The sequence below is a fragment of the Chrysemys picta genome, chromosome 1 (genome assembly GCF_011386835.1).
Source record: "Chrysemys picta bellii isolate R12L10 chromosome 1, ASM1138683v2, whole genome shotgun sequence".
NCBI lineage: Eukaryota > Metazoa > Chordata > Testudines > Emydidae > Chrysemys > Chrysemys picta.
The window spans coordinates 232,440,310-232,466,370 of NC_088791.1; the positions used below are offsets into that span (position 1 = coordinate 232,440,310).

Sequence of the window (26,061 nt, forward strand, 5' to 3'; positions counted from 1 at the left end):
CTGTTTGAAAATGATATAAGAGCAGCAAATACCATAATACTTTCTGCAAAATCAAACCCTAGTTTGATGGCATGGAACTATTATACATCAACTGATCCACAGTTCCTCACCTAAAATCCCTCCAGGAACGTGGTTAACAGAATAATTCTAAGCCATTAAAATCTATCTCAGGATTTTACAGTGCTACCTATCAATGTACTATGTACCTCAGCCCCTTCCATATAAAAATCAATTAGCAATAGCTCCTCTGGTAAAGCCACAGCAGACATAAATCTGTGTATACTAAGTGATCCATTTTGTTTGTATTCATATGCTACAGCTCTATTTGTAAAGAAATCAAAAAAATTAGCAGCCCCTCAGTCTGGCAATGTCAAATGCTGCAGATGAATGACATCAGAAAATGTTAGTTTACTTCCTTGCTAAGGACAGTGGCTGACCTTTGATTTCTTCTTTCTCCTCTGTGAAAACATGATCCTGGATAAACAAGAGCATTTTTGACTGAAGGGATGTGCTGGGAAGATACTGAAGGACTCCTACAGCTTCATCTTCACGTGAAGATTGGTGACTCACAATCATCAGTAAATCACAGAGTATCATGAAGGCCTGTAACATACACACATGCCAAACAAGGATTTAGGAATTTGGGGAAAAGCTGTCAGAACAATGATATTTTTTCATCTCCATTATCAACTATTATTCCTACAAGACCAAAGTTACATTCTCAGCAATTAAACCCATTTTTTCAGGCATTTATAAACAAATGAGAGCAGTAAATACACTCATAACAACAGTGAGTGTAGTGATTGTTAAAAGGAGAACTGCAAATGCAAATATGAAAATTCAATTTACTTCAATAATATGTGCTGAAAGTGCCCTGCCAACTACCCAAGTTAGAAAGGGCATTCAGAGCACATCAGCAACATAAAGAGCAACCTTTTGTTTCCTCTGCCACCACCCATTTAAGGTTCCTTGAGTCTCACAGATTGCCAATTCCCAATCCAGGGTGACACCACAGCACACACCACGCTGTGACCTCAGTTTATATAATTAGGTTAATACATTTAGTCTTCAAATCAAATATTAACCCATCCCAACAACACCTTTTCAAGGTAAATTTTGTTATCTCCACTTTACAGATGGAAAAACTGAGGGAGTCAATGGCAGAACTGCAATTAGAACTCAGGAGTTCCTAGCATCCAGTCCTGTGCTCAAACCTCTAGACATCATTTGTTTCTTCCCTCCTCAGTGCCAGAGACCCACATTGTAGCCCAGAGGCTGGGAAAGTTGTGGGGGGAGGACAAAAGTTATATTACATTGTGCATTTTAGTAGTCTTACCATTATTTTATATGTAAAACTTAAGTATATTTTGCAAACCCTTACAATATATTTTATTAATGAAGAGCTGGCTACATCAGCTCAAGGATTTTACCAGTGGTAGCATTTAGCACAAGTTATTGTTGAGGAGAAAAAAATCTTCCTATTTACATTTTCAGTTCAGTTTTAATTAACACTGCAACTGAGACTTAGCCCCCAGTCCTGCAACTGGCTCCATGCAGATGCATTCCAGTGCTTGCACAGCCCGCCGTGGTAGTTCAGTGTTCTCATTAACAAGGACACCACTTATTTTAAAATAAGACTTTTAGAAAGAAAAATAAATGAAGAAAAGGAGTTAAAGGAGGAGTGAGCAAAACACACCATTAAACAAACAAGCCCCTACAGAGCCACTGACCTTTTCACTTAAATCTTTATCTTTATGGCTGAGGTAGCATGCACAAATCTGGCAGAAAAATCTCAGCTCTCTGTTCAATGCCAAAAGAGTCTCCTAAAAATTTATGAAGGAAAAAACAAAGATTAGAGAAATGATGGGCATGGACACCTAGCCAAGGACAGGAGTAGAGAACCAAGACATGTATATCTATTGAATCAGTCCCTAAATGGTTAGCACCCTTCTATCACTTCTGATACATCAAAAAACAAAAGATGCCAGTTCCATGTCAGTATCTTCTACAAAAGAGGAAGAGGACAGACTGAAGAAAGCAGCACTACTCAGTGCAACCACAAATCTCTAGATAGAGAAACTACACTGTTGTTTTTATTTGCATGTGAATCAAAATGTAGGAGAGTTCTCATTCTTGCTGTGTAATATCGATTCATAAATAATAATAACAACAGAAAAGTGATGGTCAGATTGCCTAACACTTTCCCCGGGCTTTCTTCCTGCATGCCATAGTGCACTAAACACAAACAAATATATGTAAAGACTGAATTCTAAGGGTTTTCATTGAATATTGTATTTTCATTGGTTTATGTTTAGCAAGCAATCCTTGTCTCCACCATATGCCAGAATTCAGAAGCACAGAACTTTTCACTGAACACAGATGAGCACTTGTTTAATTTAATTATGTCCTTACAGAGATTTTAAAAAGTCTCCACTTTTCCAATATTAAAACTCAGGAGAGATAAATGCCTAATCCGAATTTGGTATCTCCAACAAAATGTTCACAGCATCATTTTGGGAAAGCTTGTCTCTCCCAGGCATCAAAGGACAGCAAGTGAAAGTGCACCACTTGGTTTCAGAATTATTTGCACTGGCCAACCTTGGAAGATGACCTCTCCACAACTGAAGCTAGCTGCCATAAGAGAGCAAAGTATGTGCACTGTAGAGCTGGTAGGATCATCTGCAAATAAAAGTACATATCTTTTAATAATGCGAAAGGCTTTGTTGTGAAAGCAAAGAATCAACATCTCATATTCTGTATGCTGCTTGTACAAATATTTCTGCAGCATGAGACATTTAGATCACAAAACCAGATTCAGGAGGTTTGCAGGCAACTAAGCATGACTTCCTCAGAACCTTTGTCTCTGGATTAAGTTCCTGATTCAGTAAAGCATTAAGGCTCATTGACTTCAATGCAGACTAAGCACACGCTTAAGTGCTTTGTTAAACTTGCACTAAGTAATCATGGCCAGTGGAGGCTATCAGCCTGTAATGTTGAGCAGTATTTCTACCTCCAGCAGCGTTAAAGCTGAACAGACAACTTGAGGTTTGTAGTTTAGATAATAGTTAAGGCTACGTTTTAGTCAGGGGTATTTTTAGTAAAGATCATGGACCGGTCACGGGCAGTAAATAAAAATTCACGGCCCGTGACCTGTCCATGACTTGTACTATATCCCTCTGACTAAATCTTGGGAGGGAGGGGAACCCGGGGGGGCGCCATGGGTGCTCGGGGGTGCAGCCCAGGACCCCCGCGAGTGTGGGGGGGGCAGCCCGGGATCCCCACAGGTACGGGGGGCACAGCCCGGGACCCCCACTGGTGCTGGGGGAGGGGATGTTGGAGGGGCTGGTAGACTCCCTACCTGGCTCCGTGCCTCCCTGGAAGCAGCAACATCCCCCTCCCTCTGCTCCTAGGCGGAGACGTGGCCAGGCAGCTCTGCACGCTGCCTCCGCCCTGAGCACTGGCTCCGCAGCTCCCATTGGCTGGGAACCGCAGCCAATGGGAGGTTCATGGGTGATGCCTGCAGGCAGAGGCAGCGCGCAGAGCCCCCTGGCTGCACCTCTGCCAAGGATGGATGTTGCCGCTTCTGGGGAGCCCCCACCCGAGGTAAGCGTCGCCCAGAGCCCTCACCCTCTCCCGTGCCCCAATCCCCAGTCCTGAGCCCCCTCTCACACCCAAACTCCTGCTGCGGCTGGAAGCGGGGCGCGGTGGCTGGAGACTGCCCCAGCAGTGGCCAGTATGGCTGGGCCAGGGATTGCCCCAGCTGCTCAGAAGGCTCCCGGGCTAGACACTGCAGAAGTCACAGAGGTTCTGGAAAGTCACAGAATCCATGACCTCCATGACAAACTCATAGCCTTAACTATAGTTAATAAGCAAATTGGCTTCACTATAATTCCTTTTGCAAGTAACGGGTCTGAAATAGTTTCACTTCTGGTTAAATTCAATCTGCGAGTGACAAGCAAATCCCTGAATTATTTGTTCTTTGTTCAGCGCAACACTGCACAATTGAGAAAGAGAAATCCTGTCTCTGATTCTAAGCAAACAACTAATCCAGACTCAGACAATAACAGCATTGGACAATCTTTGAATTAAATTAATCCATGTCCTAATTCCACTGACTTCAACAGGGTTATACCAGATATGAAATTGGCTCTCTGTGTCTCAGGGCTGGTCCACGCTAACCCCCCACTTTGAACTAAGATACGCAACTTCAGCTACGTTATTGACGTAGCAGAAGTCGAACTATCTTAGTTCGAACTTACCGCGGGTCCACACGCGGCAAGCAGGCTCCCCCGTCGACTCCGTGTACTCCTCTCGCCGAGCAGGAGTACCGGCGTCGACGGCGAGCACTTCCGGGATCGATCCCAGAAGATCGATTGCTTACCGCCGGACCCAGAGGTAAGTATAGACGTACCCTCAGTTTCCCAAGCTGTGGAATGGGAATAACAACATCCATCTCCCTCACAGGATGCTGTTGTAAGGTAGAGCCCTGAAGCAGGACTGGGATCCCGTGGGTCCCACAGGACCTGCTGCCACAATAACAGGAGTGGCTAAAATGTATTTTGTTGTGGGCGGGATTGGGTGGGGGAAAAAACAGACTGCAGTAATTTGTGGGAAAACACTAAATCTCTTGTCAGTTTGTCATAAATGGAATTTCAGCAATGTAAAGCAAGTTTTTCTTTTCTTTTCTTTTCTTTTTTAAGTAAAGGTTTCAATACTTAAATTTAAGTGAAGGATAGTAAGATTTGGTGTCTATTATAACAGGAGTTAAAAAATTTTTTTACATGCTTTAAGCAAGATTTGTTTTATACTTTTAGTGGTAAAAATTGTGTCTGAATTCTGTTTATATATACAATATATTAACCGACCATTTTCTTTTGTGTTGCTGTTGGGGGTTTATTTTAGTAGCATGGAGGAGTCTCTTGCTCTTGCAGGATTTGCAGGATCTAAGGCTTTTGCAGGTAGGAGCAGGATAAAAATGCAAGAAACAATGTGGGAGTGGGTGAAAGTGGGTATTGTGGGGCGGGACAGGAGCAAGATTAAAAAATAATCCCATGCAGGGCTCTGGTGTAAGGTTCAGTAAATGTTTGTAAAGTACTTGGATAAAATAAATGCTTTATTAGTGCTCAGTATCATCAATTTACCTGAACAGGTAAACTCCCATACTCCATCTCAAAAACCAGCAGCTTTGAAGTCTTCCCATAGAGATTCCATTTGGTGAGATTGTGAGCACTGCCAGTCAAAAAGGAAATGAAATACCATGCTAAAATAATCATAAAGAGAAGAGATAAAAGCTACTGTTTTTAACAGTCCCATTTCTCCCTACATGCAAGCTGTTCCTAAAGAAATGATCACAGTTACCAAAGAGATTATGCTTTTATTTGGTGAAGAGAGGCTGATTACCTTCACAGTGATACCTAAATTTATTAGGGGAAGTAAGAAAAATCTCACCTACAAATATAAAAAGTAAAATGTATCCTCTTTTTGCCAGCATCTAATGGATATCAATGACTTCGAGTGAAAACTAATTAACAAACACTGCACACAAAAATTAAACCAGTTTTGCATGTGCTGGATCCATTTGTGCCCTATGATCCATATAATTAATTTGGAAATAAACGATCTCCATCTATACTGACTCTATGTTGGCAGGTAAAGCACAAGGATGTTTGATGATAAATGTTAAAGCTGGTCATGATTTGTTTCCTCTACAATGAAATCTGCTAAGAAGAGATACCTGAAATCTTCCAGTATAGATAGAAAAAGGGAAATACAGTTTACTATGGCAATATTAATTAGGCTTTAGCCTATTGTTTCAGTAGTTATCACGGAGTCTTGTTCCTACTACAAAAAATGCAACTTGCATGAGCCAAAGGAATGGGACTATGCAGAAGGAAACTGAACTTGGACACTTTTTCCACACAAACCAGGAATGCTCTCTCCAAACACTCATCCAGTAGAAGCTCAGAGTTACGAACTGACCAGTCAACCACACAACTCATTTGGAACTGGAAGTACACAATCAGGCAGCAGTAGAGACAAAAACCAAAAAGAAAATACAGTACAGTTCTCTGTTAAACATAAACTACTGAAGAAATAAAGGGAAAGCAGCATTCTTTTTCTGCATAGTAAAGTTTCAAAGCTGTATTAGGTATCAGGGGGTAGCCGTGTTAGTTAAATCTGTTAGTCTTTAAGGTGCCACCGGACTCCAAAGCTGTATTAAGTCAATGTTCAGTTGTAAACTTCGGAAAGAACCACTATAACATTTTGTTCAGAGTTACGAACATTTCAGAGTTATGAACGACCTCCATTCCCGAGGTGTTCGTAACTCTGAGGTTATACTGTACTTCCCAAAAGAGATCTCAGGCTTCATGCCTTAAACAGTATTTGGAGCAACAGGGAATCTCAGCAATGCAAGATGAAGGGAAAGCTACTCCGAACCCATGGCCCAATTCTGCCACACTCAGTAGTATCTTACTTGATGAGGAGTCTCAATAAAGTCATTGGTAAGATCCTACTCAAGATGAGTAAGGGTTGCAGAACTGGGCCACTAGTGAGCAAGCAAGAGCAGTCTGCACTACATGAGAGCAGGGCTTCAGAGTCTTGCTCTTTGAGAGATGGAGACCAGACAAATTAGAGTTAACATATTGTGCCTGCTATCAAACATAGTGCTCTTACCCTACACGCTGATTGCCAGTCTCGACACTAAGGTGTCTCAAATGGTATCCAGCTAAGAGGGAAGACACAGAAACAGCCCAAAGGAAAGGGCCTACATGCAGAAGTGATATCCCAATCCCGTAAGCAGTCCACGTGCAGACCTCTGATTGACTTCATCACTGCCACTCAAGCCCTACTAGTAAGTTCAAAAAGAATTCTCTGCTCAGAAAGCCTGCCAACACTTAGGAGAGTCTAGAAACTGACAGGAAAAAGTACTTGTGATAAAAGGAATTCCACCTGACCGTTCTATGCACAAACATCACACCTAGCGACTATTTTGATTCTTTTATGTAAACTTGATTAGCCAGTCAACCAACAGCAATTCCTGCTTTTATAGCAGCTCGGTGAGGTTACAGTATGCTAACGGTATAGGAGAGGAAGGCAGTAATCATGTAAACAAACATCTCACTTATGAAAAGCTGCTATTCTTCTCAAAGTGGAATATATTCGGCAAACTCCTTCTTCATCTGTGCAAAGACCTTCTCCCTAAATCACACGAGTTAGGAAAGAGAACAGAATGAACAGAAGTGTTGTGGGCCAGCTGCTAGTTCCGCTACTAACCACGGGCTTGAATTAGACTTCATCCCAGTTTCGGGAACCATTTGCCCCTCGACTATGTTCCCTAGACCCCTCTCTAAGATAAAGAATAATGTACATGGGATGAAAAGAAGTTACATGTCTGGGAAATGCCATGCTGCTGCTCTCGTATTATAACATCCTCATAACTGAACACTCCACAGCTGCCTCTAGCGTCTTGGTAATAAAAACTACAAAGTCTAATGCAGACCTTCTCACTTTGTGGTGTGTGGTCACTGTTGACCCATCAAGCACCTGCTTGTGGTCTGCAGAGAGCTAGCTGCTCACATGGTGCTGACTTTCCTTGTTGTCAGCTGCCAAGTCACAAAGACAGCTAAAAATACATTAAATATTTTCCTAATATTATTTTCCCATATATGCAATTGCTGTGGTTTCCACAAGGATACGACAGAATCACAAATGGTAAACGAGGTACTCCTTCCAATGAAGAATTAGAAGAGAGGGGTTCCATGAGACAACCTCTTTATTTAGCTGTGGTCCACACTACACAAGTGTTCAAGAACCCCAGTCGACCTCTTAAAAGCTTATTTCTAATTTAAAAAATACTCACACATTGGAATAGATGTCTATTTAAACTACCAAAATAAATCCAATGTGGTTTTTTTTTTTTGGCCTGACACATTTACAGTATCCCAGCACCCAATAAAAATCCACTTGTTTGAACTCCCATACTATGGCATGACACCTGTTAGCGATGGCACAGTTCATCAGCTACAGGCTCCTGTTGTTGAAATCAGCCAGCAAGCTATTCATATCTCCACCGGCTGTTTCTGCTTTTGAGAACTAATGAAAAACTTGGAGAGAGACTCAGCAGTCCTCCTTCCAAAAAGCAAAAGCTACTTTAAAGTCACAAAAGCTACTTTACTGTGATCTAATAGTACCTACAGAATTATCTTTAAAAAAAAAACTCAAAACAGCAGCAAAGTTATAAAGAGCTTTTTGATTACTGCCAATATGTACAAATGTAGAATTATACCTCCTCTAAAATACTCCATATCTAACAGATCCACCTAGTGCTTCTCATTAGCGCTTAGATGGGCATTTTCAAATAGCAACATTAACCCTCTGTAGCTCAGGGCTAGAATATCCATTGGTGCTTTGGCCATAAGAATCCACATGATAGTGCACGCCCAGAAATCCCATTCCGTAGTGCCATAGACTACACCATCCCTTCTCTTCCCCTTCTTCCTGCCAGAACGCAATTTTCACTCCTTTAAAATGTAAACAGACAGCCCTTTCAGAGTATTCACACTGCCTCTGTAAGCTTTGCTCTCCCCAAGCAAAGAAAAACCAGTGTATTACCAGTCTTCACATCTCTCCCTTGTATTTATTTCATTTTGATCTTGAAATGTTTCATGTATTTCTACTTCCAGTCACACGCACCTCATGCCAAGAATCATCCAGCAGCTCATTAAGTTTGTCCACCAATTCGTCTATCAGCTGAGTTCTGGCAAGATCCGCCCTCCTGTGGATGGCCAGATCTTCATTGCAGAGGACATAATACATCCTGGAGCAAGCCTCGAGGACATCCATGTCAGAGTGTTCGGCTACAATGCCTTTCACCACTCTCAGCAAAGCATCTACGTGCTGCAAGTGATCATGATGATACAGTCAAGTCAAAGTTATGCCTATTTATGTTTATGCCTTTTTACTTTACACAACTGAAAACAAAATAAATGCCCGTTTGGGGAGGACAGGCAGGGATTACAGGACAAGATTTTGTTTGTTGCTCTAGGTCTTATAACAGACCTTTCTTACTGTCACATAAGAACGGCTATACTGAGTCAGACCAATGGTCCATCTAACCCAATGTCCTGTCTTCCAACAGTGGCCAGTGCCAGATGCTTCAGAGGGAATGAACAGAACAGCAATTATTCAGCAATCCATCCCCTGTCATCCAGTCCAGCTTCTGGTAGTCAGAGGTTTAGGGACACCCAGAGCATGGGGTTGCGTCCCTGACCATCTTGGCTAAGAGCCAACAATGCACTATTCCTCCCTGACTTTATCCAAGTCTTTTTTTTTAACCTAATTATACTTTTGGCCTTCACAACATCCCCTGGCTACAAGTTCCATAGGTTGACTGTGTATTGTATGAAGTTTTTTTAATCTCTCCTCATATGGAAGCTGTTCCATACCCCTAATCATTTTTGTTGCTCTTCTCTATACTTTTTCCAATTCTAATACATCTTTTTTGAGATGGGGTGACCAGAACTGCACATAGTGTTAAAGATATGTGTGTATCTTGGATCTATATAGAGGCATTAAGGTATTTTTGTCTTATTTTCTATCCCTTTCATTCCCCTAACATTCTATTAGCTTTGTTGACTGCTGCTGCACATTGAGTGGATGTTTTCAGAGAACTATCCACAATGACTCCAAGATCTCTTTGAGTGGTAACAGCTAATTTAGACCCCATCATTTTGTATGTATAGTTGTATATCTTAATACCTTCCTAAAACCTTAATTACCCATTTCAGCCCCAAGTCTAGCAATACACATGACTCTAAATAATAACAGTAGAAGAGACTGAGGGGAAAGAGGAAAAAGAAAGGGCCCTCTAGACACAAGGCTGCCTGCTGCGGTAACAAAGATGAATCATGTTTCAGAGCTCCCATCATTCTGTGGTGGGCTTATTCCCATGAGTGGGTCACTGACAGTATTGTTTGTTACACAAACAGAAACAGATAACAGCCCATTTCTGCCATATTGCTATTGCTTTATCGCCCCCTCAGCTAATTTTTTGTGCTGGAAATACATGGATGTGATTTTTCCCTTGCCTTGTTATGGATATTTACAGGGGGGTTAATTTTAGCAATCCACTCCACTTATGTATGGGCTTTGCTATTTCAAGGATTTCATCCTTCCATTCCTGAATTCCCCTCCTCCACATACAGATATACTATCCCCATTCTTCTCTTTGCAGTTACTACCCTCCCTCAGCAGCTGATAAGGGAGACAGTCTCCAATGAGAATTCAACTTCTTTCTGTAGTAAGCTGCTGGGAGATGCCAACTTGGATACATGTTGTAACTCCCCCTCCTCTCCACCCAACAAGAGGTCAAGAAGCAAGAATTAGTTTATTCCCAAAGCTGGGCCTCCTGCACGAAGCCATAAATCGTTTTCCACCAGGGCCTTAGGCCAACCTTGCTATATCCATACAGACAAATGTTAAAGCATTTCCCTGGTGGCCTCAGTTCAAATATGAAGGGTTTCAACAGGGTATAAGTATTTCTTCATGTCCCAACAGTCTCCTGGCTGTAACAAGGTCTCACTATGCCCTGTAAATTGTCTCATAAATTTGTTATATTTCACACACATCCAACTGCCCCAATTCCTATTCACCTTCTCCAGACGTCCAGTACTGTAAACATCTAAATCATAATACTGGGGAATTTGCAGGAGGTTCGCCACTTTTTCAGCATCTGCTGAATACTGCAGAGGAAAACAGGATATGAGTGTGCTGCAGGAATTTTAATGAAATATTTAACATGCGCTCATGGAACAGCTGCTAGTTACCTTTGCCAAGAGCTGAGGAAGCACCACAATAAAGTGCTCAGTAATTTTGGTACAATCTTCCAATTGTATTTTCTTCTCTTTTGCTGACAGGATCTACAGACAAAGCATTCTGCTTCAGTTATAAAATACTCTTGGAGTTGGTTGGAATTTTACACCTATCCCAAGGTTAACTTTGCATATTAATACACCTTTAACTAACACAAACCACCTGGCTGAGGCAAAGATTTCTTCCCCCCATGGGATTTCTCTCCCTCCCACCTTTTTTTTTTTTTTTTTAAATAAAATACTTGAGTTAGCGTTGAACCACCAGAGTGCTGTTTGGATGTAGGCTGCTTTATAACGACCTCTACTGATGGATAAAATGGTCACTGTGGCCTGGTCTACACTAACCCCCCAATTCGAACTAAGGTACTCAACTTCAGCTACGTGAATAACGTAGCTGAAGTCGACGTACCTTAGTTCGAACTTACCGCGGTCCAGACGCGGCAGGCACGCTCCCCCCGTCGACTCCGCATACTCCTCGCGCTGAGCAGGATTACCGGCGTCGACGGCGAGCACTTCTGGGTTCGATTTATCACGTCCAGACAAGACGCGATAAATCGAACCCAGAAGTTCGATTGCCTGCCACCGAACCAGCGCGTAAGTATAGACAAGCCCTGTGTGTCGTTAACATGCTTCCACGGAGCTGAGCTTCCTCTAAAAGCTCATCTCGTTCAATAGCCACTGATAAGATGTTTTGTCTGAAGGTCAAAAGGCATCATGTTTGTCTTGTAAAGACAACGCTGCTCTCTTTCTGCCGACGTGCCTGTGGCTAGGGAAGTGCTTCTGGCAGAGCACGTAGGGAGGACAATTGTGATCGCAACATAATAAATATCTGAGACTAAAACCCACTGACCTTCTTGCCTGCTCCTCTGCCCACAGGAGGGTGACCTTCAGCAGCTTCTCGAGTGGTCACTACGATTATTTCAATGAGAGCGCTTTCCTGGGCATCACTCAATGCTGTAATCAAATCATGGTCTCTTCAGTGTCTCGCAAAAGAAAAGTGAAGATGCAGGGATGACTAATGAGGAAAGTCTACTCATTCCTCAAAACAGCTTTGAGGGGGGGAGAGAGATACTGTTGAAACTGCTAAAAAAACTGCTGAAAGTTTGCTAAGTCCAACCTGAATGTGAACTGAAATTATTTTCTGTTATACAGAGTAAAAAAAGCAACTATTTCTTCCATGGCACCTTTGGGAGATAGGTTCCTAAAAATATCTTTAAAAATCTAGGCCTATGTGCTTTGATCCCACAGCAAAGAACTGTCTCTAGTTCTGCCACAATAAACAGTGTTCAAGTCATTTTCTACATAAAACTAAACCCTCTAAAATATTTTATTTCTGAAAGTGACATTAAATTCAACTCAGCATCTTCCTTTCCAGTGGTGAACATCAGCTCCACACTACTCTGTTTCAATGAGATTGGCGCATTTAGGTTCCTTAACTGAGCCATGAAAACCAATATGCCCCTTGACATGTAAAGGATAGATTAAGATTTCTGAATACAAAGGAACCTTCATGTAGTGAAGTCTTTTTTCTTCTCACCTTATAGCGAAGTTATTCGGTGTGATTCACTACAAACCACAGCTACAATACACACATTGTGATTCACAGAAACAATTTGGAATTTTTAATTTACTTTAGAATAAAATAAATTTTCCTACCGGTAAATGTGTTATGAGTGGATCTCACTGCATTTGCCAAATAAAGCAACAGGTTCAGTGTCACAGAAATGATGTTTCCCCAGAAGAGAACAGGCCAAATTCAGACCTAACTCCAATGAAATTTCATCCTCTTCCACCAGACCTGAGGCTCATCTTCTCGGGAACCTTTAGCAGAATGTGACTCTAGAACAGGGGTCGGCAACGTCTGGCACACAGCTCACCAGGGTAAGCACCCTGGTGGGCCGGGCCAGTTTATTTACCTGCTGACGTGGCAGGTTCGGCCGATCGCAGCCCCCACTCTCCACGGTTCGCCATCCCGGGCCAATGGGGGCGGCGGGAAGCGGCGCGGGCAAGGGATGGGCTGGCCGCGGCTTCCTGCCACTCCCATTGGCCTGGGACAGCGAACCGCGGCCAGTGGGGGCCGCGATCGGCCAAACCTGCCACGTCAGCAGGTAAACAAGCTGGCCCGGCCCACCAGGGTGCTTACCCTGGCGAGCCGCGTGCCAAACGTTGCCGACCTCTGTTCTAGAATCACATATAGCAACACACGGCCCTGTATGTGCCTCTTCTGCAATCCAGGGATCTGACTGGAGATTTTTTTCTCCAGCAAGTAGAGAACCATTCACCACAGTGCTCCCAAAGCTGCCTGACACAGACCTGACTGTTGAGGCGGAAATAGTACAGAACAAACACACTGCGGCCCCTGGAATCCCTTCTGCACCCTCTGAGTAGCCGAGAGAGAGAGAGAGAGAAGAAACATTCTTCACCCTCTGCCCCCCAACAGGCAAGCAGGAAGGAGGGAGAAAGAAGATAGGAGGGAGGAGTCACTGAGAGGCATAAGGGTTGGATAGTGTTTCACAAGGTTTTCGTAGGATTACTGCATCAATATTTGAGGGCATTGAGTCATGGCAGGACACTGAGCCAAAACTGTTTTGTGGCTCTATGCAAGAAGCTCTATGCAAGAGGCTCTTCAAGTGACCTTGCTATAGTTCAAGGTGAAGGAAGTTTCTTCTAGTAAATAAAACAAGAGTAATTTGGGCAACACTAAGGTTTTAGCTCACCTACCTTCTTCTTCAGCAGTTTCCAATAAAAGAGTGGTCATGCACTCCCAGTCCTTCAGCAAACTGCCTGCCCAATCCCACAGGCTGTCTACAAGGTATGTGACGTGTTTATGTAGCTAGGGATTAAAAACATAAGCCTACAGAATCAAACATTTACTGAAATATGAATACAGCTCATTACATATTTCACCCTCTTTCTCTCATTATAGAACCGTGTATGTGTATATATTTTTTTCAATGTGTGTATTTTTTGACTAGACCCAAACTAAATAATAATTCTTCCGGTTGATATATGGGGAACATCATAAGAGAAAGAGAGTTACTTAAAGGACAGAAGAAAGATTTCCTAAAAAGACTAGTCTCCCTAAAGCTGTCCTGAATATCACTATTTGATTGCTGTTTGTAACACCTAAAATGCCCACTCCCATTCAAGAGCTTGAAATGAATTACACTTTAGTTGCTATCCCTGGCTGAGCAGACCTAGTTTTCAACACCCCCTCTCTGCATTGATACAACTGTAGAATAAGAGGTGTGGTACAACCGAACACACATGTACAGTTTTACTTTACTGAAGCTCATCCTAGAGTTGAGAAAGTATCAAGTTCTAAGATCAACAGTTCTGAGAATGCAACCAAAAAGACCTTTCAAAAGGAAGTCTCCTCCCCACTCACCCACTTCTCCCTCCAACTTCCAGCAGCACCTCAATACCAACTCTCAGCCAGCTGCACTGGTTTGGAAAGGCTCCTCCCTCATCTCTTTGCCTATCACAATCTCCATTTTCCTTACCTCACTCTCCAAGAAAAAAGTTATTAATTTTCTCATGTAGCAGGTATTAGCCCCAAACTTCCCTCTTCTTTTGGGTGGGACTTCCTCTTCAGTTCCCTGATAACTAAGCAGCCTGCCAATGGAAAAAAAAGTCAGTCCAATTCTGTTGTGCACCTTTAGATTACTCAGTGAAGCAGCACAGATTCTGTCAGGATTTCAGGCAGTTTTACTTCTTTCTTTTAAAATCTATTCATTCATTCAGCAAACATCAAATTCTACTGTCAGCTGGAAGGAGAGGCACTAGATTATTTTTAGCTAGAAGTTCTCTCTGTGAAAGCAGGGACTACCTGCAGCAGCTAATACTGGGGCCCTGCCAGTTGTCTGGGCAACATACATAGATCCCATGGCAATGAGTACACCAAGCATTAGGCATTTATTTATCCTGCAAAGGTGCCCACTGTAATTTAGAGAAAATCATAAAAAAGAAATATCCTTCCTATACAAATCTTACTGCCCAGCAATACTTCATAATATGGTACATCTAGTCTCTGAAAACCAAGCCAGGCTTTTAGGATACGTCTACACTGTAATGTAAGCCCAGGGTTAGTGGGACTCGAGTCAACTGACCTGTGTTAGAAAATGCAGGGCTTGAGCATCCACACTAATTCTTTACCCTATGTTATGTTAACCTGGGGCTCTGGCATCCACACTGCAGCACGCAGATCCAAGTCAAACCCATCATATCACAGACTCCCTAGCACCCTCCCAAAATCTGGCCACTCTAGACCTTTAACCATGGTGCACTGTAGTGCACTCACCCTGCATGTTACAAAAAATAAGACCAGCCTGCCAGCACAGCCTGCCAAGCAACATGGAGGAGACCCCTTTTCAAGAAGTTCTCTTGCTTCCGCTTTCACTCCTGTGTCAGAAAATGGGCAGAGCATTCCCGAGGCATTGGTGGACATTTCAGTGGCATTTTTTGACCCATCAAAGGAACCTAAGAGAGCTTAAGATGGAGCAGGAGAAGGCAGAGGAGGTGGTGTACCCAGACATGGAAGACTCACACTCGCTGATGCTGCTCAGTACACTCAGAATAGCCCCTGAGGCCCCCTGTGTAGACCGGCACTTCTAGTGCAGGGCCACAAGCACAGACCGGGGGGAATCACATCATCATGCAGACCTGGGATGACCAGCAGTGGGTCCACAACTTTCATATGAAGAAAGGCACATTCCTGGAGCTTTGTGAGCAGCTTGCCCTGACCTTCCAGCATAAAGACACATGTCTGAGGCACCCAGGCAGACCCAGAAGCAGGTTGCTATAGCCATCTGTAACCTGGATACCCCAGACAGCTATAGGTCCGTTGCCAACCAGATTGGTGTTGGAAAGTTGACCATGGGTAAAGTAGTGGTGAGGTTTTTGAGGCAATCAGGCGTGTGGTTTACCCAAGTGTGGTGGGCATAAAAGATATTCCTGAGATAGTTGCTGGCTTTGCGAGGATGGGGTTTCCAAACTGCCCAAGAGCTACTGATGGCATTCATGTGTCCATAGTCTGCCTTCCTCAAGGAGCACAAGTACATAAACTGCAAAGGGCACTACTCCATTGTTATGCAGGCCCTTGTGAACCATAGAGATCAATGTGGACTGCAGTGGAAAATGTCTTGATGCCAGAGCTTTTTGCCGATTGGGAGTCTACATTCCTGGACAGGCTGGGACACTAGTCGCACCAAATGATATTATCATAAACAGAGTTACTGTCCACATCATTATTCTGGGCATGCCCACTTTTACCTTGGCTTATGAAACAGTACCTGATTTCAGAGGCCCTGGCAAAAGACAGTTTCATTACATTCTCAGCAGGTGTAGAATGGTTGTTGAATGTGCTTTTGGCAGATTGAAATCTCGTTGGCGATGGCTACAGACCCATTTGAATTCCAGTGTCATTAATGCTGTGCACATCACTGTGGCTGTGCTCTTCACAATCTTTGTGATGCCAAGGTAAGCCATTTCCTCCTGAATGGACCTATGACAGTGAGGGACAGCTGAATCGGTATCCTCAGCCAGAAAGTGCAGCTACCACAGCTGGAGCTGGATGCACTTGGGCAACAGAAGTCAGGGATGCTTCGTGTTCCCACATTATGGACTTGCATGGCCCAATGGAAGGGGGGAACAGTACCTCTATGAATCTGGTTGTGGGAGCGGATGGGGCTCATTGAATTGGGGTGTGAGGGAGTGTTCAGCAGCTGGGGAGGAGTGATTGCCCTGTAATGTACTTATGAATAACATGATTTATGAAATGGGGGGGATGATTCACAGCATGGATTCACATAAGGAAATGACTGAAGTGTGGATTGCTGTATCTAACTGTAGAGAGAAATAGCATTTGCTTACTATTTCCTAATTGTTCCTGATCATGTGTTTAGTTTTATTATTTCAAAAACGGATTGCATGAAGAGATGCAATGACCACAATAACCTTTCTTGATGATATAAAAAGCTTTATTTGTAAACATGTAAAAAACAGTACAATAGTCCCCCAGTGCCAAGCAAGCCAGCTGCTATTACAACACCCAATCACCAGTTACTAAAGAACATTTCCAAAATGAAACAAAAACAAAAAGAGTGTAGCAAGAAATGCAACCATGACAAAAACCCCTACTGCTGCATGTCACCTAGCCCCCGTTCTCCTTTCCCTTCTTTCCCCGTTTTCTGCACACTTGGTGCCAGGGGAGAGGGATGGAGGTAACCACAGAAGAATGGGTAAACACAGAGGGCTGCATGGGGTTTAGTTGCCTTGTCCAGCTGCTCCTGGAGCACAATTGCATTGACCACCCCAACATGGAGTTTTCCAAGCTGTTTCTGGCCTGAAGGTATGTTGCCGGTCATGGGGTGGGAGAGGCAGCAGGAGCTGGTAATCTAGCAACCATGATTGAGATGAGCCGATCAAACAGTTTTCTGCTGAGCTCTGTCCTCCTCCTCCCTTAGCCACAGTTCCTGTTCCAGGAAATGTATAACAAGTGCCTGCTCCTATGCTGAAACCCTGTCCTCAAGCTGTGTGGCCAGCCTCAGCCTTTCCCTTCCTCTCGGTATGCCTCTTCTCCAATCTTACGTCCCTCTGCTTCTGGTACTGGACTTGCTTGTTGGTCCTCTCAGGAACTTCAACCATGACTTCATCACGGAACCACTTCTGCTTGGAATGGTCCATGAAGGTACGCTGGGCCAAGCTTACTGCAGTAAGGTTGAGCTGTGGAGGTACAGCAGCCAGCAGAGATGGAGGGGCCTGCAATGGGACAAGAAATAGAGGGTTACTGTCTCACATAGCTCAGTGGAGGAGCGCAGAAATAATTCTTGTGGAATTTCAAGGACATAAAATGTTACATGTAAAAAATGAACTGCAATATATTGTGAGAGGGATGCCTCAGTCCACAGAATCTCCTTGGACAAAGCCTGGTTAATCCCAGCTAAAGTCGTGCAGAGACAATGAACAATTAAAAATTCCAGCTGCTTCTGTTTTACCAAAATTGCATAACTACTTGGGTTTGGCATCAGAGGAAGGGCTGGTTAGTGGCCTTGCTACAAAAGCTTTTTCTATCATTTCAGGCTTTTCATGCTTTGGAGGACATAACTGTTCTTGTGATGCCCTACTGTCAGAAAGAGACATTATTCCAAGCTGCTGGTGGGAAACCTGCAGTGTATTTAGCCATAGTATTCAATCGTATAGTGCCCCAACACATATCTATTGGTGGAGTGGGCTGGTCAACTACTGAGCCCTGGGAAATACTTCCCCAAAATGTGACTACCTATGTGGAGCTCCTGCTTCACGAAAAGTTTACAACTATCCGCACCTGGGCTTGAGTCAGAATTCATGAGAGAATCAACAGGATACTGCGTTAGTTTTCACATGCTTACGCTGGGTTATGGCTGCATGCAAAGATGCAGAACTCCACAACCACCCTCTTCCCTGCCTCTGGCACATTTTTGGACAAAAATTCTAACCCCAGTCATTCCTGAAATGCTTTTGTCAACTATGGACTGCATGAGTTGCCTCTAACTGAAATGGACTAGATTTGGAAATGGAACATATTTCCCCAATCACATGCACAGAGTTCACTGTAGACAGCTCCATAGACCATTGAGCAATTACAGAGCAGGAAACAGTCACAAGAATGTAATGTTGTTATTTTTAGGAAAAAAGAATGGCACAAGCAAAAATCTGTGCCTTTCCAGTAAAAATATTCCTTACTGCTTGCATTTCCCGGTTGCCACTTTGAACTGCACAGGAGGGTGGGAGGATGCCAAGATGCTATCACACAATCCACCATTAATGGATACATGCTGCTATCCAGGGCCTCTAATTGCTTGTGTATTGATTTATAGAGCAGAAAATCCTCCTGTTACTGTATCAATAAATATTCAAATAGATCCAAAACTTACCAGGCTCGGGCAATTTATGCCTCTTCTGTGTCTGCTGCAGGCTCGGCAGTGGGCTGGTTCTCGGAGAGGTACATCGAACAGCTCCTCCGAGCATGGACACAGAATTTTCTGCTGATCCTTTTTAAAAGCCCGCTCCAGGACCAGTCTCAGCATCATAGTGATTTCATCATCCTCACTCGGTGCCTGCTGCTGGCTCCCATCACTCCCCAGGCTGGATTCTGGGGCCAACAGGGTACCATCGCACCTGACCAGGTCATTCTGCACCATAGTTGGACCTGAGCTGGGTGCGGTGCCCAGGAACCAGTCAAACTCCTCATAAGACAGACATGATGTTGGTGAAAGCATAGATCATGCTCTTGCAACACGTGTTTTATTCAACTTGAAACATACATTGGAAGAGGTGCTCTCCCTCCATAGCCTGATGTACAAGGCATATCATGATATTTCTTTGCAATTTCCACTTTCTCCCTCCACTCCAAAAAAAATTTTAGTGTGAATTTATTGCTCATGAAAGGGGCTAGCCTATTTAAATCCTATTTAAAGGCAGCCATCCAATGGAAAGGTGACCCTCAGATGAAGGAGGAGCCACAGGACTAGGATTTAATGAAGGCCAATTCTACGCTGGGAAATGTTTGCCAGCATAACTATGCCAGCAGAGCACAGACACAGCTTATAACGGCAAAAGCACTTTTTTGCCAGTGTGACTGAGTCTACAAAAGGATCTTTGTGAGTATAAAAATGTCTCCCCCAAGCCCCCCCCAAAATAATGACAATTCATCACCCCACTAACCAACAACACTACGCTGAGAAGTTTCTAGTGCAGACCTGACCTAAGCACTGGGGACAAAAAATGACAAATAAGAACGGGAGGGTTATAGGGTCAAAATAAGGGAACCAAAAGGAGACATCAAGCAGAGAACTCCAAACAGTGCATATTGAACCAAACAATGGTTCTCCTGTCTAAAGAGACAGGAGAACCACTCAGATGAACTCTGCCCCTATGTGTGCATGGGCAAGGGAATGGAAAAAGGTCCCCACGTCATAAAGAATCATAGAATCGCAGGATTGGAAGCGACTTCGCGAGGTCATCTAGTCCAGTCCCCTGCACTCATGGAAGGGCTAAGTATTGTCTAGATTATCCCTGACAGGTGTTTGTCTAACCTGCTCTTAAAAATCTCCAATGATGGTGTGATGGGTTGGCTCACAGAAACCCCCTTGAGAGCTGCTACCTAATGTACCAAGACTACCCCTGTTCCTATTTTCTCTGCCCGCTCAGGACTCCAGCACCCTGTCTTGCTGAGCCAGACACTCCCGTCTGCTCCAACACAGACCCAGGGTCTGAATTACTTGCCCCAAAGCTGCAGGTTTACCTGAAAACAGCTCACAGAAGTGTGCTTGTCTTTAGCACTCAGATGCCCAACTCCCAATGGGGTCTAAACCCAAATAAATCCATTTTACCCTGTATAAAGCTTATGCAGGGTAAACTCAAATTGTTCACCCTCTATAACACTGATAGAGAGATATGCACAGTTGTTTGCTCCCCCAGGTATTAATACATACTCTGAGTTAATTAATAAGTAAAAAGTGATTTTATTAAATACAGAAAGTAGGATTTAAGTGGTTCCAAGTAGTAACAGACAGAACAAAGTAAGTCACCAAGCAAAATAAAAGAAAATGCACAAATCTATGTCTAATCAAACTTAATACAGATAAGATCCTCACCAGTTCCAGAATGCTCCCTTTTACAGACTAATCTCCTTTTAGCCTGGATCCAGCAATCACTCACACCCCCTCTAGTTACTGTCCTTTGTTCCAGTTTCCTTCAAGTATCCTGCGGGGGTGGAGAGGCTCCTTCTTTAGCCAGCTGAAGACAAAATGGAGGGGTCTCCCAGGGGTTTAAATAGACTCTCTCTTGTGGGTGGAGACCCCCTCCTCACCCTGTGTAGAATCCAGCCACAAAATGGAGATTCAGAATCACATGGGCAAGTCACATGCCCATGCATGACTAAGGACTTGCAGGTAGCAGCCATTACCCACATGCTACCTTGAACATCCTCAGGTAGACTTCTTATGTGGATTGGAGTCTTCCAAGCTCTTTTGTCTGTTAAGTGCTTCCTGACTGACCACTTAATTTGCACATTCCTTTCCCAAGAAGTGACCAAATGTTCTAACTAAGGCTACTTAGAAATCAAGCAATTATACAGCCAATGTACATAACTTTGAACACACAAATGGTGCCTGCATACAACTAGGATGAACATAACCATTAGATCATAACCTTTACATAGATATGTTACATGGCATATGTAGCAAAACCCTATTCCAGTTATATCATACATACATTTATGAGCACCCCCACATAAAGCCTTATGGTGTACATTGTCACAGATGGAGATTCCACAACCTCGCTAGGCAATTTATTCCAGTGTTTACCTACCCTGACAGAAAGTTTTTCCTAATGTCCAACCTAAACCACCCTTGCTGCAATTCAAGCCCGTTGCTTCTTGTCCTATCCTCAGAGGTCAAGGCAATCAATTTTTCTCCCTCCTTATAACAATCTTTTGTGTACTTTAAAACTATCATGTCTCCTCTCAGTCTTCTCTTCTCCAGATGAAATAAGCCCATTTTTTTCAATCTTCCATCATAGGTCGTGCTTTCTAAACCTTTTCTGTTGTTCTCCAATTTGTCCACATCTTTCCGGAATGTGGCACCCAGAACTGGACACAATACTCCAGTTGAGGCCTAATCAGCGCGGAGTAGAGCAGAAGAATTACTTCTCATGTCTTGCTTATAACACTCCTGGCTAATACATCCCAGAATGATGTTTGCTTTTTTTGCAACAGTGTTACACTGTGATTCATATTTAGCTTGTGATCCACTATGATCTCCAGATTCCTTTCCGCAGTACTGGATCCTAGGCAGTCATTTCCCATTTTGTATGTGTGCAACTGATTGTTCCTTCCTAAGTGGAGTACTTTGCATTTGTCCTTATTGAGTTTCATCCTATTTACTTCAGACCATTTCTCCAGTTTGCCAAGATCATTTTGAATTTTAATCCTATCCTCCAAAGCGCTTGCTACCCCTCCCAACTTGGTATCGTCCACAAACGTTATAAATGTACTCTCTATGCCACTATCTAAATCAGTGGCTCTCAACCTTTCCAGACTGCTGTACCCCTTTCAGGAGTCTGATTTGTCTTGCATACCCCCTAGTTTCACCTCATTTAAAAATTACTTGCTTACAAAATCAGATATAAAAATACAAAAGTGTCACATCACTATTACTTAAAAATGGCTTACTTTCTCATTTTTACCATATAATTATGAAATAAATCAACTGGAATATAAATATTGTACTTACATTACAGTGTATAGTATATAGAGCAGTATAAACAAGTCATTGTCTGGATGAAATTTTAGTTTGTACTGACTTCGCTAGTGCTTTTTATATAGCCTGTTGTAAAACTAGGCAAATATCTAGATGAGTTGATGTACCTCCTGGAAGACCTCTGAATACCCCAAGGGGTACACGTATTCCTGGTTGAGAACCACTGATCTAAATCATTGATGAAGATATTGAACAGAACTGGACCCAGAACTGATCCCTGTGGGACCCCACTCAATATGCCCTTTCAGCTTGACGGTGAATCACTAATAATTACTCTCTGGGAACAGTTTTCCAACCAGTCATTCACCTACGTTACAGTAGCGCCATCTAGGGTGTATTTCCTGAGTTTGTTTATGAGAACGTCATGTGACACAGTATCAAAAGCCTTACCAAAGTCAAGATATACCATATCTACTGCTTCCCCCATAGCCTCAAGTAACCCGTCAAAAAAAGCTATCAGGTTGGTTTGACATGATTTGTTCTTGACAAATCCATACTGACTGTTACTTATCATCTTATTATCTTCTAGGTGTCTGCAAACTGATTGCTTAATTATTTGCTCCATTATCTTTCCGGGTACTGAAGTTAAGTTGACTGGTCTGTAATTCCCCAGTTGTCCTTATTTCCCTTTTTACAATTTGGCACTATATTTGCCCTTTTCCAGTCCTCTAGAATCTCTCCCGGCTTTCCATGACTTTTCAAAGATAATCATTAATGGCTTAGATATTTCCTCAGTCAGCTCCTTGAGTATACTAGGATGTCTCTCCCATCAAGATTCCTCCTCCTGGAATGATGGACAGCCATCTTGGCCAGTGCCAAGAAGAGATGGTCAAGGAAGTCTATCCACAGACACAGGTAAAGCATGGGATGCAGCAGTGCAATGTTTACCACACTCCCTGCCTATGTTCCTCAAACCTGACATGGACAGGCCACTAGTAGCATGAGGGCGCGTTAGCCTCAATGTAGTCTTAAGCCTGTGCTTTTTCTGCCAAACCTGCCAACAAAGTTGTCAACTAGTGCCATGTGTGGTGGTGGTTTATGTGATGTAGATCCTTGTGCACCGATAACAGTACAAAGATAAGCAGCTCTGACCCAGTTAGTCATTTGCTTGTATTCCAATGGAATATTAATGAGATGCTGATACTACAGGTCCCATGTTTATCAAGACAGCACCACCAATAGATAAGAGTGGCATTGTTCTGGGCATAAATCACTGATTTATGACAACATTAGGCCAGAGAGTTGGGGACCTACAAAACAAAGCAGGATAGGGCTAGGAGGTGTGACTAGGGACACATCAGAGAAGGGATTTTTCTTTTTTCTTTATTTTGGGCCTGGATCCACAAATCCTAGGCCTTATGTAATTTTGCTGGGTGGATATGGACAGCAACGGAGGAAGGGGACAAAAAGGTATGAATAATCATGGTCAGCTTTTAACATTGCCTCTCCAAAGCCTTGCCAAAAGTATTGTCACCCATTTTTGCTAAACAAAATACAGAATTTCATCAAGCTGTAGATACAGAATTTTTATTAATTCCCTTTGTAGCATGGCAGCTCCATTCTTTGCCCACATCCATTGTCATAAAGGCCCATTTATAAAAGTTACTCCTGGGAAGTTAGATTGTATATTTCATTAACTTGACTGAAAACTGGGAGGATTTTTTAATCTGTGGGCTCTCATTATTCAAAGGCCTTTACAATGTATAAGGCAACTTTCAAGGGGAGAAGAGGCCACCTTTGCAATGAATCATAAACAGCTACAAAAAAATCCAACAGATGCCAGGTGATCAACTGGCTCATCGGAAGCAAAGCAACAGGGAAAAAGTAGAAAGGAAGGCTGCATGGCCCTTGGCATGATACAATACTGGTGGACTAGTCAGTTGTTTTATACTTTATTATAGTCTTGTACCTTTCTCATGCTTGTTTAACATGCCGAGGCTGGGAAGTGAAACAAACAGCCCCAGACAGCAGCCCTCCACTTATTCAACAGAAGAAGGGACATCTGGTATCCACCAGAGATGAGCCACCAATTGAAACATAAAGGTTTAATGTCCCTCTTAAACAAACCCATTTTCACTCTGAAACAATGAGAATATGCAAAAAGTAGCCAAGCAGAGATACCTTTTATAAAGGAATTCCCCAGCTGCTACTGCTAGAGGTCTGTGCGTGGTATAAACAAACTGGAATAAGGTTTCACAGTCTTCAGATGATAACGCGTCCTCACAGTTCCTATGCAAAGATATAATACAAGTTATTATGCATATTTAGCTAGAAAGGATTATACGTATCCTAATATTGGACCTGATTCTATACCTAATACTGGACCTGATTCTCCACTGCCTTGCAGTTCATATAGTCAGTTACACCTCTGCAAATTGAATCTTGATATGCTACCTAATCAGAGCAGTAGCATTTTTGTATTCACCTTGTAGAGATGGAAGTGTCTACATAACATACAAGGAATGAAGAATTAGGCTCTTTGTGCGGGCATAAACGTTCACATAAAAGCGTGGGTAAGGCTGTTTGGTTCTCAGGCAAAAAAAAAAAAAATTCCAAAATTAGTTACAAAAAAGGAAATTCATAACATAGTATTTTTAATCTTGGATTGTTTGCCACAGGAAATTATAATATAGATCAAATATCCTGTATTTTTCTACATAAAATTGTTTAAAGCTATTTAATCAAGAGTTAAAACGGATACTCATTACAATGAGCTTATATAGAAACTCATTTTAAAAATCACGGCAAAAGCATGCTCAAAAGGAAGCTGACCAGCATGCCAAAGACCAGAACTATTTATTGAAAAACCTGAAAGTCACAGTTTTTGCAACAAGTATACAGCCTTACTAATGACATTTCTCATTTACATACCCCTTTACACCTTCAGAGCACCACGTAAATATTAATCAATCCTCCAACACACACCCTGTGAGGTCAGAAAGTATTATCTCCATTTTACAGAGAAGAAAACTGAAGCAGAGAAGGTTGAGTGACTTGCACAAGGCTACAGAGGGAGTCAAGATCAAAGCTCAGATGAGAATTTAGAAATTCCAGGCTCCTACTCCTGCTTGCATGCCATTGGAGAACACTGTCAACAGAACAAAGAGCAGTGAGATCCTTCTACTTCTGGCATAGTATGGGAGGGGAAACTATGATGGGGTAGAGATTATACTTGTAGGGGGGTTTTTATTTATTTATTTAATAGTTCTGCTATCAGCCCCCAAGAGGTTAGTTACATCCTCTAATGCACAGCCTACTATGTGGCCTACTACAACTTCTAAAAAGAAGGCTCTCACTTTTGCAGCTGCTGGGATTGATAACCTAGTCGCACATTGCTCCTCTTCTATAATGGCTCCCAGCTCTTTTGTCACCAGCACTGCCTTACCTCTTAGTATCTTGACAAGTCCCAATTTAAAAATACAAAGCCTCTGGCACCCTCAAATCCTAGTCCCTAGCAGTTAAATATTAAGCAGGGGTGTCTCACTGACAACTACTTGAACTAACATTGGGTAAAGGTTTGTGGGAGATTATAACAAAACAAAAAAACAAAAAACAAAACAAAAAAGACAAACAGCTCTTAAACTAATCTACAAACATTGGCTGTGGTTTAAAACAGTAGGAGAGTAGCGGGTTGAAAGCCCCAGGGTACTTGAACAGAGGGCATGCTGTCTGTTGGCTTTTCACTTCTGTGAGCCAACAAGGTCTCAAAAGTCATAAATTGATCATTATGGATTATTTCCCTATGCGCTCCTTGCTTATTTTTGCTGAAAAGTTCCCTGCTATTTTTAATGAAAGTTCTCTCTCCTGCTAGGTTGCACTCAGTAAACTTGCTTATAATGATCACTGGCACAGTAAACAGGTCTTTATAGTGAAAATGTTGATGATGTGCC

At 42.7% G+C, this 26,061-nt stretch overlaps 1 protein-coding gene across 7 annotated transcripts in view; it reads right to left on the reverse strand.

The window, feature by feature from the left end:
* Positions 1-26,061, reverse strand: part of LOC101940586 (cohesin subunit SA-2-like) — an 84,411-nt gene that overhangs the window by 12,661 nt on the left and 45,689 nt on the right. For all 7 annotated transcript variants that reach the window (XM_024104446.3, XM_042840846.2, XM_024104445.3 and 4 more), the window contains 12 exons: positions 24,293-24,400; positions 14,375-14,486; positions 13,593-13,704; positions 11,722-11,825; positions 10,827-10,919; positions 10,653-10,742; positions 8,695-8,898; positions 7,124-7,200; positions 5,142-5,229; positions 2,599-2,679; positions 1,731-1,823; positions 438-603 (listed from right to left, as the gene is read on the reverse strand). In XM_024104446.3, the coding sequence (XP_023960214.2) occupies positions 438-603; positions 1,731-1,823; positions 2,599-2,679; positions 5,142-5,229; positions 7,124-7,200; positions 8,695-8,898; positions 10,653-10,742; positions 10,827-10,919; positions 11,722-11,825; positions 13,593-13,704; positions 14,375-14,486; positions 24,293-24,400 (1,328 nt within the window). The remainder of the gene's footprint in view (positions 1-437; positions 604-1,730; positions 1,824-2,598; positions 2,680-5,141; positions 5,230-7,123; positions 7,201-8,694; positions 8,899-10,652; positions 10,743-10,826; positions 10,920-11,721; positions 11,826-13,592; positions 13,705-14,374; positions 14,487-24,292; positions 24,401-26,061) is intronic.